This window comes from Chiloscyllium punctatum, chromosome 26 (assembly GCF_047496795.1).
Source record: "Chiloscyllium punctatum isolate Juve2018m chromosome 26, sChiPun1.3, whole genome shotgun sequence".
Lineage (NCBI taxonomy): Eukaryota > Metazoa > Chordata > Chondrichthyes > Orectolobiformes > Hemiscylliidae > Chiloscyllium > Chiloscyllium punctatum.
The window spans coordinates 69,281,255-69,299,595 of NC_092764.1; the positions used below are offsets into that span (position 1 = coordinate 69,281,255).

At 40.9% G+C, this 18,341-nt stretch overlaps 1 protein-coding gene across 1 annotated transcript in view; it reads right to left on the reverse strand.

The window, feature by feature from the left end:
- Nucleotides 1-18,341, reverse strand: part of hydin (HYDIN axonemal central pair apparatus protein) — an 869,275-nt gene that overhangs the window by 457,932 nt on the left and 393,002 nt on the right. The window contains exons 15-17 of the mRNA XM_072547579.1: nucleotides 14,507-14,607; nucleotides 12,502-12,637; nucleotides 7,394-7,558 (exon numbers count right to left, since the gene is read on the reverse strand). Coding sequence (XP_072403680.1) covers nucleotides 7,394-7,558; nucleotides 12,502-12,637; nucleotides 14,507-14,607 — 402 coding nt within the window. The remainder of the gene's footprint in view (nucleotides 1-7,393; nucleotides 7,559-12,501; nucleotides 12,638-14,506; nucleotides 14,608-18,341) is intronic.

The window sequence follows — 18,341 nt, forward strand, 5'->3', positions numbered from 1 at the left end:
AAAAATAATTTATTTTTGTCTACTCAGATGGGCAGTACAGTAGCTCAATGGTTCGCACTGCTGCCTCACAGCACTAGGGACCAAGATTTGAATCCAACCTCAGGATTTCCGCCGGGTGCTCCAGTTTACTCCCACAGTCCAAATACGTGCAGGTTAGGTGTCTCAGTCTTGCCAAATTGTTTGTAGTGTCCAGGGACTTGCAGGCTATGTGGATTAGCCATAGTAAATGTGGGGTAGGAGTCTTGGCCTGGATGGGATCCTCTTTGGACAGTTGGTGCAGACTCGATGGGATGAATGGGCTCTTTCCGCACTATAGGGAGGAATTCTATGATTCTGTCATTCCCTGTTAATATCAGAGAACATAACAACGCAGTACAGGCCCTTCGGCCCTTGATATTGCACCGACCTGTGAAATCAATTTGAAGCCCATCTAATCTATTCCATTTTCATCCATATGTTTATCCAACGATTATTCAAATGCCCTTAAGGTTGGTGAGTCTACTACTGTTGCAGGCAGGGTGTCCAATGCCCCGACTACTCTCTGAGTAAAGAAACGACCTCTAACATCGGTCCTATATCTATCACCCCTCAATTTAAAGTTATGCTCGCCATCACCATCCAAGGAAAAAGGCTTTCACTGTCCACCCGAGCTAATCTTTTAATTATCTTCTATGTCTCAATTAAGTCACCTCTCAACCTTCTTCTCTCTGACAAAAACAGCCTCAAATCACTCAGCCTTTCCTGATAAGACCTTCCTTCCATGCCAGGCAACATCCTGGTAAATCTCCTCTGAACCCTTTCCGGTGCTTCCAGATCCTTCCTATAATGCAATGACCAGAACTGTGCACAATACTCCAAGTGCAGCTGCACCAGAGTTTTGTACAGCTGCAACATAACATCATGGCTCCGAAACTCAATCCTTTTCCCAATAAAAGGTAACATACCGTATGTCTTCTTAACAACCCTATCAATCTATGCACATAGACACCAAGATCTCTGTTCATCTGCACTGAAGAATCTTACCATTAGCTCAGTCTTCATTATTCCTGTTGTTCCTTCACATTTTACCGCATTAAACTTCATTTCCCACCTCTCAGCCCAGCTCTGCATCTTACCTATGTCCCTCTGTAACCTGCAACATCCTTCAGCACTATCCACAGCTCCACCAACTTTCGTGTCATTGGCAATTTTACTAAGCCATCCTTCTACACCCTCATCTAGGTCATTTATAAAAATGACAAACAGCAGTGGACACAAAACAGATCCTGATTAGAGTGGTGATGGAAATGCACAGCAAGTCAGGCAGCATCCAAGGAGCAGGAGAATCAACATTTCACGCAGGAGCCCTTCATCAAGAATGAGGCCGGAAGCCTCTGGGGTGGAGAGATAAATGGGAGGGATGGGACTGGGGAGAAAGTACCTGGGAGTGCAAGAGGTGGATGGAGGAAGGGGTAAAGGTGTTGGGTTGGAGAGGAGGGTGGAATGGATAGGTGGGAAAGAAGATTGACAGGCGGAACAAGTGCTAAGCTGGAAGTTTGGAACTGGGGTAAGCGGAGTCGGGAGGGGGATGAGGAAACTGGTGAAGTCCACACTGATGCCCTGGAGTTGAATGGTTATGAGGCAGAAGATGAGGCCTTCTTCCTCCAGGCGTTGGGTGGTGAGGGAGTGGCGGTGGAGGAGGCCCAGGACCTGCATGTCTTTGGCAGAGTGGGAGGGGGAGTTGAAATGTTCGGTCACGGGGCGGTGGGGTTGATTGGTGCGGGTATCACTGAGATGTTCCCTGAAGTGCTCTGCTTCAATATAAAGGAGACGGCATCGGGAGCAACAGATGCAATAAATTACATTTGTGGAAGTGCACGTGAAACTTTGATGGATGTGGAAGGCTCCTTTGGGGCCTTGGTTGGAGGTAAGGGGGAAGGTGTGTCCTTTGGTGCCATGGATGAATGTGAGGGGGGAGGTGTGGATCCTTGCAGTACATCACTAGTAACCGAACTCCAGGATGCACATTTCCCATCAACCACTATCCTCTGTCTCTTTAAGCTAGACAATTTCTGATTCAAACCGCTAAATCACCTTCAATCCTGCGTCTCCTTATTTTTTGTGCAATAGCCTACTGTGGGAAACCTTATCAAACCTTTTCCTGAAGACATCAATTAGATCACTCCTGAACCTTCTAAATTCCAGAGAATAAAGACCTAATTTGTCTAATCTCACTTCATAACTTATTTGTAAACCTGCATTGTACTCTATCTAGAGCTAAAACATCCTTTCTTAAGTTCTGGTATCCAGATCTGCTCACAGTACGCTAAGTGGAGTCTAACTAGATTTTTGTATAACTGCAGCATTTTGTCTGCATTCCTTTATTTCAGTCCTTCAAATATGAAGCCCAGCACTCCATTAGCCTTCTTGTCTATTTTCTGCACCTGTTCACAGCATTTTAAAGAGCTATACACCTGTGCCCCTAAATTTTGTTCGATATACACTATTTTTAATTTGGTATCTTCTAAAAAAAAATCTATAATTTTTTGGTCCAAAATGGATAACCTCACACTTGTTTATATTAAAGTCCATCTGCCAAAACCTTGCCCATTCACCTAATCTATCAATATCCTGTTGTAACTTCATGTTGTTGTCATCACTGTCTGCAATGTTGACCAGTTTGGTATCACTGCCAAATTTGGATGTTTTACTTTTTAATGCCATTATCCAACTTGTGAAAGAATATTATAAATAAGTGAGGCCCCAACAAAGATCCCTGCAGGATGCCACTAGTCACAGCCTGCCAGTTTGATTACTCTGTTTCCTGTGTTACAACTTGGGGTAATCCCTTCGGCTAATGTAAACCAGACACACAGAAGTGCTCACCTCACGCCGTAATCTGTTAAATTTCAAGTGGCAAAGAACTACCTCAAATATCAGTATTTAAAGAAAAAAATTACCAATTTTATTCTTTAAGTCCAAAAGAGAACATTAAACAACAACTATTTACAACTCCTTTCTCTTAAACCGATGTTTACCTCCCACTCTACAATACTGGTCCGATAAATTCCCCCTTAAATTTATGGCAAATCAATTTTCAAAATCAGTTATTGTCTTCGGATGTTGAACTTCTTCTGTAGATTCCTCTCGGTCGTCTTCAGTCTTCTGCTGCCCAACTTTCTAATGGACAGGTACCTTTCAGAGAGCTATTCTGCTGGCAGTCTGTTGGTGCTTGGCTGCTCTTTGCTGTTCTCCCCAACTATTCAAAATACCCAATTTTATATACGCCAAAACGTTAGACCGTCTCATTGGTTTGATGTCATCAAAACATTAAATTTCAAATTCGATTGGATTTGGTATCTTGGGCCATAATCTAAACTAATTGGCCGAATTTGAATTTGTTGTGTACCATAGTAATGCAGCTTCAGCTATTAATTTCACAATCAAATATCACATTTTTAAGTTGTTCAGCATACTCTGTGCCTCTCTAGGTCTGTGCCAACTTCCACTCTCTTCAAGGTACAATACGCACCTACACCTTCATAACAACTGTCACTCAACTGATTTTCTATCCATTTGCTCTGAATTCCCCGGGTTTCCAACTTAACTAATAGTCTCTTGTGTGGGACTTTATGAAAAGCCTTCTAGAAGTCCACATAAACAACATCTGTCCACCACATTCATACCTCTTCAAAAACTTCAATGAGGTTTGTCAGGCATGATCTACCCTTCATGAATCCATGTTGCAATTTGCTGGTTTCCCTCTAATATCCTTCTTAAAGAGCAGAGTGACACAAGAAACTTTCCAATCCAAAGATTCAACTCTTGAACCCAGATTCACCACGACACTAACACATCATGGCCTGAGAAAAGTGTTCTATTGCTATTATTTTATTAAACAGAAAGTTATCTTTATTGCAAAGTTGTGTGTCTGAAACTTTTTATTTGATAACCAAATTGTGGGAAAATAGTTGCTTCTGTGCAAATCCTGGTCTTCTTTCAAATTTCGGTACCTTCTAACACAATGGAGTGGTTGCATAACTAAATGCATGACTGACATGACGGCCAGCCCAGGAACAGTCTATTTTACACCTAGTAATGTGTAATGCGGTAGGATAAAGAAGAGATTTCATAGTTAAGGATCCTCCAGTGGAGTAGTGACCGCAATAATGGTAAGCTTCCAATTGAGGGAAAACAACTTGGGTCTCAAATTCATGTTTTCAATTTAATTAGGGACAATTATACGTGAAGAGAATTTGTCAAAAGCAGGCCAGCAAAATAGACTAAGAGAAAGATTAGTAAATGAGGGGTGGCAAACATTTAAGCAAATATTTCGTAACACTCAGGAAACATTTATTATGGTCAAAAAAAAGAACTCGATGAGAAGGATGGACCTTCTGTGGTTAACAGAGGTAATTCAAGAAGAGTTTTCAAGCAGAAGATAAGACATACAAAGCAGCAAAACCTAGAAGTAGGCTCGAAGATTGGGATTCTTTTACAAACCAACAGAGGATGACCAGAAAAACTAACTAATAGGGAAAAAAAAGATAATTAAATTAACAAGGTGCTTCTGCAGGTATATAAAATGAGAGTAGTTAAGGTGTGTGGGACCCTTGGAGAACACAAGTGGGAAATCAATAATGGGGAGCAAGGAAATGGCAAATAACTTAAACTAATGCTTTGCATCAGTCTTCAAAGTGGAGGACACTATAAACATTTCAAAGATAACAGAGAAACCCGAAGGTGCTAATGGGAGGAAATACCTTTTAACAGTCTTTATTATGGGGGACAAAGTATTTGTAAAAATAATAGAACTGAAGGCAGAAAAGTTTGCCTGATGTCCTGCATATAAAGGTTTCAAGCCACAAGAATCAGTCCTAGGGCCTCAATTATTTAATATCGATATTAATAAATTGGAGGAGGGTAGAAGATGTGATGTATCCAAATTTGCTAACAATATAAAAATAGGTGGGCAGGCGTGGTTTAAGGAATCTGCATGAGGATATAGATAGGTTGAGTGGGTGGGAAAAACTTGGCAGATGAGGTTTAATGTAGGAAAGTGTTAGGTCATACACTTCAATTGGAAAAATCAAATGACAGACTATTATTCAATTAAAGAGTTTCCAACAAAGTGCAGTGCAGAGGGATGTGAGTGTTCTTGTGCATGAAACATGAAATGCTAGTATTCAGATGCAGCAATTAATGAAGAAGACAAACAGAATTTTGGTCTTTATTTGGAGTTTAAAAAAGAGGGAAATTTTGTTATAATTGTAGGGGTGTTGGTGAGACTACAGCGAGTGGACTGAGTGCAGTCTTGGTCCCCAAATTTATGAAAGGATACACTGGCATTAGAGTCAGTTCAAAAGGGATTCATGAGTCTGGTTCTTGAGATGCAGACTTGACTTATCAAGAATGGTTAAGCACGTTATGCATTATTCAATAGATTAGGAGAATGAGGGGCGATACTTTGAAAGTTACAAGATTCTAAGGGGGCTGACAGGGTAGATGGTGAGATTATTTCCTCCAGCAGAGGAATCTCAAACCAGGGAGCATAGTTGCAGAATAAGGGGACACTCATTTAAGACAGAGATGCAAAGGAATTTCTTCTCCAAGAGGGCAGTGCATGTTTGACTTCTCCACACCAGGGAGTTGTGGAGGCCCGATCACTGTAAACATTGAGGAGGAGGTACATAGAGTTTTGAAATTTTGAGAAGTTGAGGGTTGTCAGGAGCTGACACAATAGTGGAGTTGAGGCCTGGGGCAGATGAGCCATGTAGACTGGTGGGAGAAGCTTCACAACCTGAATGGCCTATTCCTGTTCCAATTCTTATGTTCACTGAATGTCTTTTTGATTCAGAGTATTGATCATAGATTCATATACTTCAGAAGACTATTCAGCCCATCATTTTGTGTTGATTCTTGGAAAGAGTTATCATAGGCATATCTTCTTCTATTCTTTCATGAGATGTGGGCACTTCTGACGAGGCCAGCAGTTATTAGTCCCTGAAAACCTTGAGCAAGTGGTGGGGAGCTGCTTTCTCAAATGGTTGCAGTCCATGTGGTGTAAGAATACCACAATACTGTTAGTAAGTGAATTCCAGGATTTTCGTCTAGTGACATTGGAGTAACCGTGATATAGTTTCAAGTCAGGATGGTGTGTGATTTGGAGGAGAACCTACATATGTTTCTCTATAGTCCTGCATTTTCTTTTTATTTTGAAATTTTTTCCTGAAAGCACTAATTGGATCTATATCCAGCATACCTTTAGGACCAGATTATGACAACTCATAATAAAAATTATTTCCATTAATTTCCCTCTAGTTCTTATGCTAATTATCTGTACAGTGCTTTCTCTAGTTATTAACATTTCTAGAAACAATATCACTATTTTATCCATTCAAACCAGTTACAATTTTGAACATTTCTGTTAAACCTCCCTCAACCCCTTCTGCACTGGTGAAAACAACAAGATTCTCCTGTCTTCCCACACAACTAAAGTCCCTCATTCTTAAAATGCAGTGTCCAAAATTGAGCACAGTACTCCAGCTGAGGCCTAACCAGTGAGTTATAAAGGTACGGTATAATTTCTTTACTTCTGCTGTACGGCCTATATAAGGTCTTGGATCCTGTATGCGTTTATTTTCAGCAATCTTAGCATTTTGTCCTGCAAGCTACAATTGAATTTATATTAGAGTTCCATGGGAGGAAAAAAGTAACAATTCGATACTTTACAACATTATATGAGAGATCTGCAGCCTCTTTCTATAAAATTACTTTAAATTTGCACTAATTTATTGAGCTCTCCTATTGTCTTAATGGATGAATACACCAAGTGCTGTAGCAATGATCAACAAACAGCCACAGGTTTAATGCTATCTATCTTTGATCTCAGCCAGTACATGGCATTTAATCACAGCAAGTGGGTGAGTAAAAGACTGCCAGTACTTGTTGGATAAGTTCAACATAATACTCATTCAGCTGAGCCATCAGAAGTAAAGCTGTAGCCCAGCAAGTGTCAGCATCCTCACAAGAGGAAGAAGGAAAAGAAAGATTATGTAAATTTAGAGCAGCAGATATAGAGGAAGGTGTTAGAGAGCAATATCACGGGGGACAGGATTAAGTTATTGAACATTTACCAAAGAAATGTGAATTCAAATGCTTGCCTTACTCCAAACCAACCTGGCTTTCTAACCTGTTTTCTTAATTGTAAATCCAGTACTTTTGCTCGATTTACAAGTGGAAAACATTGGCAAAGTCGTATGCTACTATCGCACAGTACATGGCTATGCCAATGTGACTGATCCTGTCCGTACACCAATACAGTTGCTGTATAGTGAGAATCTACAGAGCAACAGAACAAATTTTCATTCAAATTCAGTACACTTAAATTTGCCATTTATAGAAAAAAACTCACAAGAGGAAATTGACTTTTTCCAAATAAGGCAATGTATACTTCTATATTCAGTTCTCCAAGTTGTTGCGGCTCCACTACTAAAGGGATCTCCACAATGGAACAGGCCTTAATAATTCCATAAGGCTCAGGACTGGAATAAAGTATGCCTTGCTGATTGTCCAAACCCTGAGAGAAGCAGCAAACACAAGAAAGGTTAGAGGTAAACATATATACCAATACCACCCAATAAATTAATGAGGAGTGATGAGAGACACAAGATGTACTTGCAAGGTTACCTCAGCAGCATCCCAAAACCTGTAGTCTCCACCTCATAATGGCAACAAGTGCATGGGAATGCTAAGGTCTGCACAAAGCACAGGCATCTTAATTTAGGCTTGTGTACTTGCAGTTCTTTCACTGTCTCTGATCAAAATCCAAGAACATTCTCCCTAACAGCACTTCACATGAACGCCCGCATCTCATGAATGTATTTCTTTTTAAAAGCATGCCACAAGGCTAAACAGCCTCACACTCTGGAGGAGAATAAACTGTAAATAAAAACAGTAACACTTGGAAATAAATGCATACATTGGTCTTGAGTTCAATTTTGAAGTACAGTATACAAGACAAGTTGGAACAATTGCATCTTTCATTGAAAGTTTTATTGGCTTTTCCTTCTGAGACTGAATGAATCTACTCTTTATTAAACCTTTTGTTCAGCCTGTTGAAGATTCTCAGTGCTGAGTATGAAAAACATTCAGATACTATGCAGGTACTCCTAAGAGTGGTCTTTCCGAGTAAGACTATCAATTCTCACCACTTTTATGCATGCTTTGTAAGAATTGGATTGAGTTTGCCCAAAACAATTCTGTACAGTTAGCTCATTCAGGAGAATTTCATTCCATTAGTCTGATTTTAATTTGTAAGTTCAAAAACCAAAAGGCCTAATGTACAACCTTATCCTTGTGGGACCCATATGTATAAACACAAAGTTGTTCTAAAACAATTTCTGAAACAGGTAAATTCTGTTTCATTTTCAAACATAATGTTGTATATAAACTGCAAAACTATTATTGTTGTAATTGGGGATAATGTAGTCAGGAGAATAGACAGTGTTCTCTGTGGGTAGAATCAAGCGTCCCAAAGGCTGTGTTGCTTGCCTGGTGCCCAGATTCAGGATATCTCATCTGGGCTGCAGAGAAACCTGGAGTGGGGAGGAAGATCCAGTTACCGTGGCCCACATAGGTACTAAAGATACAGGTAGAAAGAGGAAAGAGGGTCTGCTGAGGGACTAGGGTTAAATTGACAAGCTGAATCAGAAAGGTATTATGACCGGATTACTATCCAAACCACGAGCTAATTGGCACAGGGTCAACAAGATTAAAAAGGTAAGCACATGGCTCAAAGATTGGTGTGGGAGAAATGGATTTGTATTCATGAGACATTGGCACAGTAATGGGGAAGGAGGGAGCTGTTCCAATGGAACAGGCTCCACCTGAATCATGCTGGGACCGAATCCTGGTGAATTACATAACTGTGGATAAAGCTTTAAACCAAATAGAGGGGGAATGGATTCAGGGGAAATTATAGAGAAAGGGAAAGGTGGAGAGGGCTCAGAAGAGATTATTAAAGTTTCCAGAACACGTAATCGGACAGAGAGTATGGAAAAGTCAGGAGTCTAACTTCAGGCATAGCAGCTAAGGGGACAACTATGAGAAGGGGGACAGTCAATGCAAGACTGAAGGTATTGTACGTAATATTCAAAAAACGGTGAATGATCTTGTATTGGAGTTTGAAATTTATGGACACAATGTTGTGGGAATCACAGAACTGTGGTTGCATGGGAATTAGAGCTGGGAACTAAATATCCAAAGATGCATGTCCTATCGAAAACACAGGAAGATGGGTGGGGGTGTGGAGTTATTCACTTTGCTAGGAAGAATAGAGGTGTAAACTATATTATAAATGGGGAAAGGCTGAAGCACAAAGGGACTTAAGAGTCCACACTCAGAATTCTCTTAAGATTAACATGCAGGCTCAGTTGGCAGTTAGGAAAGCAAATACAATGCTACCATTCATTTCAAAAGGGCCAGAATATAAGAGCAGAAATGTACTGCTGAGGCTGGATAATGTTTGGTCAGACTGCATTTGGAATAATATGAGCAGTTTTGGGTCCTGTTCCTCAGGAAGGATGCACAGGCCTCGGGGTGGGGTGGATTCCAGAGGAGGTTTACAAGAATGATCCTGGGGATGAAGAGCTTGCCATGAGAAGCGATTGAGAACTCTAGGACTGTACTCAACAAGAGTTTCATTTATAGAATACTGGGAGGCTTGGATATAGTGGTTGGAGAGAAGATGTTTCCACTAATATAAGAGATGAGGACTCATGTGAACTGCCTCAGTATGAAGGGATGACCCTTCAGAACTGAGATGAGCAGGTAATTCTTCAGCCGGATGGTGCTGAATCTGTAGAACTCATTGCTACAGAAAGTTGTGGAGGCCAAGCCATTGAGTGTACATAAGATAGAGATACATGGGTTCTTGATTAGTAAGGGGACCAAGAATTACAGGGAGAATCCAGGAGAATGGAGTTGAAAATGATCAAATGATGGAGCAGACCCAATGGTCCACATGCCTTAACTCTGCTCCTAAATATTATGATCTGAGTTTGCTAGAGAAGACCTAAATCGGAAAGCTTGTGCAAATGATCTTACTGTACATCAAAATAAAGATAGGTTCTGGCTCACAGCAAAGACCCATCCCCATAACATCTCAACTGCAGCAGACTATTAAGCACAAAGGATTCACAAATTTGTTGAAAACACCAGTGTCCAAAATCCAAGAGTTTAATTTTCAACCTGCTCAATGCATTTGGTGAGGATTAATTTTACAGAATTCTACTTAGCTTTACAAAAAATCATTAGTATTTTATCATCAGAGCCACTTTAAAGCAGATACGCCTGGGACTACTCAGTGGCATCTCTGCCGCAGTGTGCACAACTGGGAGCTCATTACTGGCAACTTACTACACACAGTTCATTACTGGCAGCTATGGGGATGTGCATTAATTTTCATATATAGTTTTTAAGTTGAATATGCATCCCTGAATAAATGAAACGCTGATTTGTGAGGACAAAACAAAAATCACAGCAATATTTTAAGCATGAATTCAACTGTGGCGATAAATGGGCAGTGACTCTTTAGAAAAATGATAATGCTGAGGATGAATCTGCATTTCAGACAGTCACAAACAGCAAACTCCAAATCATACTGCCTCACATTAACTGCAAATCATACTCTCATGTTTATGCGATATTTAAATAAATGAATTGATGTCAGCGCTGCTCGAAGTTTGCCCATCTAAGTCCTTGAACCAGACTGGCTTTAGCTTCAAACTCTGATTGTTTTTATGAACAAAATTCCTTTAGCTTCTATTCTTAGTTTAGAACTATTGATTGGTAGGAAAGCAATCAACAGCTAGAGCAGAGACTGCTCATGCATACTTAGATACCAATCTGAAAACTTAATCAGAGTGGTTCGTCTTTCTGGTTTCGATTACAGTTTTTTATTATTCGTGCTGCTTGTCAAATTTTGCAATTTTTTTTCTTTCAGAAATATCAGCATTAGGTGTAATTTATGAAATCCTTTCTTCGATGAGTAGTACTTTCATTTTCATTTTTTTTGATGGAAAATGCAGCATCTCAATTCCGTACACCATTCTCTAGCTAATAGATCACCCATCTTACACATGTCTGCCAGTTTCATTTCTCAGCTAGTTACTTAATGGGGCCTGAATTCTGGCTTGGTGACTCAAACCTGCCAAAACCGGATCCTTGTCAAGGTCCATGCGCTTCAGTGAGACTGGGAACTCATACAGAACTACTCAAACTCCACCATACTACCTACTGTTTAATATTCAGGAGCACACTCTGAATATCTGCACTCCCAGCCCAAATCAAATTGCCCTCATACTATGCATCATTAACTTCGCAATTTTTTCCATTAAAGTTAAATTCCTTTCCGTTCCTCAGAAATTACAGTCATAACCCTCAATCTCCCACTGTTTAAAAACTTCTTGTGATGTTGCAAAGTCATCAGAAACTGGAAGCAAAAAATATTTGATGGATTCTGGAAGCTTCCAGATGCAGGGAACAAGGACAATGGAGGCACTTAATTATATGAAATATACAACATCGCTTTGCTGCCAGCAAGATTCCAATTTGATTCACTCCACATGGTATCAGTGTGGAGGCAATGAATACAGCAAAGGCGGTGGACCCTGACAACATTCCAGTAATAATGCTGAAAACTTGTCCTCCAGAATTTGCTTCCAGCCTACCCAAGCTGTTCCAGGATAGTTACAACACCGGCATCCACCAGACTATGCAGAAAATTGCCAAGGTATGTCCTGTGCACAATAAGCCGGACAAATTCAACCCAACCAATTATAGTCCCATCAGTCTATTCTCAATGTTCAGTAAAGTGATGGATGGTGTGATCAACTTGCTTAACAACAACCTGCTCATTGACATTCAGTTTGAGTTCTGCAGAGCAACTCAACTCCTGACTTAATTACAGCCTTATTCAAAAGAAAACACTGAACTTAAAATCCAAAGGTGAGGTGAGAGTGATGTTCTTGACATCAAGTCTGTATTTGACCGAGTACGTTGTAGCATACATGCTTTAATTTTGCTTAGAAACCTCCTAAACAGGACCTTCTGAAATTCCACATTCAGCACCATGGTAGGCTTTTGCCCGAAACGTCGATTTCGAAGCTCCTTGGATGCTGCCTGAACTGCTGTGCTCTTCCAGCACCACTAATCCAGAATTCAGCACCATGGTTGACCATGTGAGAAGAGTGACAGAAACAGTTAAGACTTGCAGACTAGTTTTGGATCATCATCCAGTGTCTCCCTGAGTTGAGTTCACTGAGGCAGAGTGCACTCTGAAGGCAGCCACTGGAGAGAATGAAAGTGCCACCTGTCATCCTGTGAATTAGTGAATTTTTGCACATTGCTGCAATAGGTCATCTATCCAATAATAGCCACTTTTCTTGTACCCTTGATGTAATAAAAAAAACCTTTCTGGCATACTCAAACCAGTAACTATTCATTCCAATTCGGACTAACCTGTGGAATTACCCCATAACATGCTGGAAGATCATTGGTATTCTGAAGTTTTATCATGCATTCATAAGGGTGCTTGAGAAAGCAGCGTCCAAGGTCAATCTGTTGGTTAACCACCTCCACATTGGGAACAATGCACCTGTCAAACAGAAATTGTTAAAAGCTGGTAACAAGTTAGTCAGTCATTGTGTGATACCTACAGTAATATGTAGGCTTTACCATCTGCTAATTACATGGTGAAGCAAAAAGGATTAGCAGTAATCTAGAGTGACAATTAGAGACATATGGCCTGCTTTGTCTGAAGGGACTACTGCACAAAGAACTGTGCAGTCTTAAATAAAACAGTCAATTACATGTCTATCAAAACCAAATGAATGTCAAGAGATAAACAGACGACAGCAAACCCTAAAATTGCACCTAATCTTATTCCATTTCTATAAACGCTGAGAATACATTTTCCCCTGTAGCAAGGTTATCTCCACATTTCCACCTGAACTCCTACACTGCCAAAACAAACCTAATTTTCCATAATTACCACCACTGTATTACTATACGTAGTCTGTTATATCAACCATCTTGTTCAAATACAAAGTGTTATTGATCAGTGCAAAAACATGTTGGCACATCTTCCAGAACAACTTTTCAGAATCAAGAAAATGTCATTCTCAGCTATTCTCAGATTTTTACTGACTCTTTCTGCTCCCTTCTTCCAGGTCCCTCTGACATTGCTGTTAATTGCATGCTGGGTTCAAATTCAAAACATTTATTTCCAAAACTTTTCAGAATAGGTAACTTCAAAGTAACCTCACTGAAATTCAGAGCCTGACTTGATTCACTTGCTGCAGCAATCTCCGCAACATCCCTATTCCTGATCACAAAGGCAGCATTAAGAACAACTACATTCTCTTCCTTAGATCCTGCTGCTCATAATGTGCCTGGAATCCACTGGTATCTGGGGATGGAATATAGTTCTGAAGGTCACTGGACCCAAAACGTTAATTCTGCTTTTGCTCCACTGATGCTGTCAGACCTGCTGAGTTTCTCCACCAATTTTTGTTGTTGCTTGTGATAGAATATAGTTGTTTGCCATATATCACCGGACACATTGGAATACATTTAAACCTAGCCTCGAAGGTGTAAAATTGGCACTGTGGATTAATATTCTGAAATAAAATCAGCCCCAATTTTTATTTTCAATGAGACTGAGACTTTTTTTTTCATTTCCAGGCCCTTGTTCTAACTGGTTAACTGACTACTGCATAGGATGTTGCATTAGGTGATGGTTGTGTAGGAGTTAAGGTTCATTTTGCATTGACTCCATTCACTCTACTGAGGTCTTACCCAATTTTGGTGGAAACAAGGAGCAACTCCAGTTTCTGAAGGGAGCATATCTACTCCATCTCCTAAGGTGCTAGCAATTATGCCTGACCTTCTCCAAGAACAGGGTCTCTTCTGTAGAGAAAATGAGGACTGCAGATGCTGGAGATCAGAGCTGAAAATGTGTTGCTGGAAAAGTGCAGCAGGTCAGGCAGCATCCAAGGAGAAGGAGAATCGACGTTTCGGGCATGAGCCCTTCTTCAGGAATCATCGACGTTTCGGGCATAAACCCTTCCTGAAGAAGGGCTCATGCCCGAAACGTCGATTCTCCTTCTCCTTGGATGCTGCCTGACCTGCTGCACTTTTCCAGCAACACATTTTCAGCTCTTCTGTAGAGACTATAGCAATACATCTTCCATCGATAAGAATTAAATAGGTCCAAAATGTAGCAAAGACAAAGGAGATTGGAGGTAGTGAAATACCTCAAACAACCCTCAGTATCATATGATATAGGTGACAAATACTGCAAACTTCCAGCAGTCATCATCAAGGAAAATAACACACCAGTGATATTTGCAATGTATCATGCTGAAACAAATAATTATTTGCTTTCTGCATGTCATTTACTTTACATCTGCAGCCCACTTTATCCATATACAGGGTACATATGATGAATGAAAAGAGAAATTACCGTGCCACGATGGGGATTGCAAGAACTTCCAGGCCAACATTCTCCACCTCAACAATGAGGGGCATGTCATATTTTTTTACAGTGTTGGGGCAAAATGACACCTAGGGAAAAAAAGAGAAGTGAGTGAGAATTTATGATTCCTGTCCCTCTGCAGGGTGCAATGGAGATTAACAGTCTTGGCTTGGCTATGGAAGAACTTTGGCATAATGCATTATAAAATGCCACAGAACAAATTACACGTAGAAGTAGATTAGAATTTAAAACAGAGTGGAGATAATTCAACCTAAGCACTAGGACAAAACAGGCAATGGTAATTAAGCTGCAAATTTACCATCCCACTCAACTTGCTCCATCACGCATGACAGGCTTTCCCCATGGACAGAATTTAATTGATATGATAGTAGAGCTTCAGAGGATACGGTCTTTCTTAATGAGGCCAACATTGATTGTCCATACTTAATTGCTCTTGGGAAGGTGATGCTAAACTGTATTCTTGGGCTACTTCAGTCAGGATGCTGATAGGGACCCAAGTGCTATTAGGGAGTTCCACGACTTTGACCCAGTGACAGTGAAGGAACAGCAATATATTTTCAAGTTATGATGGCAGTGTGACTTAAAGGGTTCTTGCAAGTGATGGCGTTTCCATTGATCCGCTTTAGCCTTCCCGGAAATAAAGGATGTGGATTCGGAAGGGGCTGCTAAAAGAGGCGTGGTGAGATGGTACACATTGCTGTGACTATTCATCAGTGGGGAAGAGACTGGATGTTAAAGTTGGATGTGGTGACAATCAAAAGGGATGCTGTGTCCTGGATGTTCTTGATCTTCTAGAATTTTTGTTTGAGTTCCATACATCCAGAAAAGTGGTCAATTTTCCTGACTTGGACCTTGAAGATGGTGGGCAGGCATTCAGGAAAAGGAAGTGAGTTACTCATTGTAGAATTCAGAGCATCTGACTTGATAATTTCATAGCTGGCCCAGTTCAGTTTCTGGTTGACTGTAATCTACCAGGGTGTTAATAGTAGGGATTCGGAAATAGTAATGCCATTGAACATCAAGGGGCAATATTAATTCTCTTTTGCTGGCGATGGCAAATGTCTGGCTCTTGTGTGATGCAAACATTACTTGTTCCTTTTCAGCCCAAGCTTAGATAGTGTTCACATCTTGCTGCATTTGGACAAGGATGACATCAGTTTTTGAGGGGTCATGAATGGTGCTGAACATTGTGCAATCATCAACAAACATCTCCACTTCTGACGATATCATGGACAGGAAGCCAATGATGAGATAGCTGAACATGTTTGGGCCTAGAATACACCCTAAGGAACTCTTGCAGAGATGTCCTTGGCAGTGGGATGATAGACTCCTAACAATCGCAACCAACTTCCTTTGTTTTGAGAATAGCTCCAAACAATGGAAAGTTTTGTGCTGATTCCCAGCAACTTCATTTTTGCAAGGATAATTTAGTGCCACTCTCAGTCAAATGCAGCCTTGATGTAACAAGCAGGAAGTCTCAACTCACATCTCGGATTCAACTCTTTTATTTATGTTTGGACCAAGGCATTAATGAGGTCAGGAACTGACTGGTGTGGCAGAACCAAATCTGAACCAAATCAGAATTTGGTTATTTCTTTAAAAGTGCTGTTTGATAGCACTGCTGATGATTTCTTCCATCACTTTGCTAATGATCTTGCATCCATCATCTTAGAGCACATACAGTGTATGTATATATCTGAAAATCGGGCAATCTGGAGGACCTCGTCATTTTTCTAACAACAATTCATGGGAAATTGGCAATAATATAGGGAAAGGAGGGAGCTGTTCAGATGAAACATGTTCCACCTGAATCATGCTGGGACCAGAGTCCTTGCAAATCACATGACTAGGACTGTGCATATGACTTTAAACTAAATATTGGGATGGTGGGTTCAGTTGCATAAAAAATTATGGAGAAAAGTTAAAGATGGGCTTAAATGGATGCAATATACAAATCAAAGTATATGAGCTTGTAGCGCAGATTTAAATTTATGGGTATAATGTTGTGGGTATAACAGAGATGTGGCTGCAAAGGGATCAGGACTGGGAGACACATACCAGGACAGGCAGAGGGGGCAGGGTTACCTTGTTAGTAAGAAATTAAATTAAATCGATAGCAAGAAGTGATGTAGAGCCAGAAGGTGCACAGGAATCGCGAAGGCAAAAAGACCATATGGGAATTATGTACAGGCCTTCCTAGTAGTAGTCAGGATGTGGGGAAGATCTCAAGAAAATAAATTCGTGTCTACGAAATGTCTTTTTGGAGAAGCTTCTGATAAAGCCCACTAGAGAACAGGCAATTGTGGATTTAGTGATGTGTAATGAGAAAGACGTAATTAGGTAGCGGAAAGTGATGGAACTCCGAAGTGACCAGTGACCATAATAAGATAGAATTCACCCTGCAGTTTGAGAAGGGAGAAGCTTGAATCTGATGTAATGGTTTTACAATTATGTAAAGGTTGGGAAGGATTTCAAAACCTCTAAAATCCAACAGAGAATAACTTAAAAAAAGCAAATATGAAGGTATGCTAGCTAGCAATATAAAATGAAATTGCAAGGTGTTTTTAATATACTGAGGTAAGAGAGAGGCGAATGTGGACATTAGACCACTGGAAAATGAGGCTAGAGAAGTAGTAACAAAGAAATGGAAGAGGTACTGAATAGTACTTTGCATTAGTTTTCACAATGAAAGACACCAGTGTTGTACCAGGACTTCAAGTAAGTCAGGGGACAGAGGTGAGCATAGTGGCCATCACTAAGGAGAAATTTTGGAGGGATCTGAAAGATCTGAAGGTGGATAAATCATCCAGACCAGAAAGACTATACCACAGAGTTATGAAGGAGATAAATGAAGAGATTGAGGATGTATTGGTTGTGATCTTTCAGGAAGCACTGGAGTCAAGGAGGATCCCAGAGGACTGGAAAATGACTAATGTAACACACCTATTTAAAAGGGGGTAAAGGCAGAAACAGGACATAAGAGACCGATTTACCTGACCTCGGTTGTTGGAAGATTTTAGAATGCATTATTATGAACAAGATTGATGCAATTACGAAGTACATGATGCAGTGATTGTAATGAGGTCAGCCAACTGGACGTCATAGAATATGAGGTCTCAGAATAGAGCTGTTAATCTAGTCCAATCAGGGATCTCTGCCTGACAATGAAAAGGAGAGTGTTATGGATACACATACTCAGAGTTGACTCTGAAGAGACAGTAGGGTAAAAACAATGACTGCAGATGCTGGAAACCAAATACTGGATTAGTGGTCCTGGAAGAGCACAGCAGTTCAGGCAGCATCCAACGAGCAGCGAAATCGACGTTTCAGGCAAAAGCCCTTCATCAGGAATAAAGGCAGTGAGCCTGAAGCGTGGAGAGATAAGCTAGAGGAGGGTGGGGGTGGGGAGAGAGTAGCATAGAGTACAATGGGTGAGTGGGGGAGGAGATGAAGGTGATAGGTCAGGGAGGAGAAGGTGGAGTGGATAGGTGGAAAAGGAGATAGGCAGGTCGGACAGGTCCGGACAAGTCAAGGAGACAGTGCTGAGCTGGAAGTTTGAAACTAGGATGAGATGGGGGAAGGGGAAATGAGGAAGCTGTTGAAGTCCACATTGATGCCCTGGGATCGAAGTGTTCTGAGGCGGAAGATGAGGCGTTCTTCCTCCAGGCGTCTGGTGGTGAGGGAGCGGCGGTGAAGGAGGCCCAGGTCCTCCATGTCCTCGGCAGAGTGGGAGGGGGAGTTGAAATGTTGGGCCACGGGGCGGTTTGGTTGATTGGTGCGGGTGTTCCGGAGATGTTCCCTA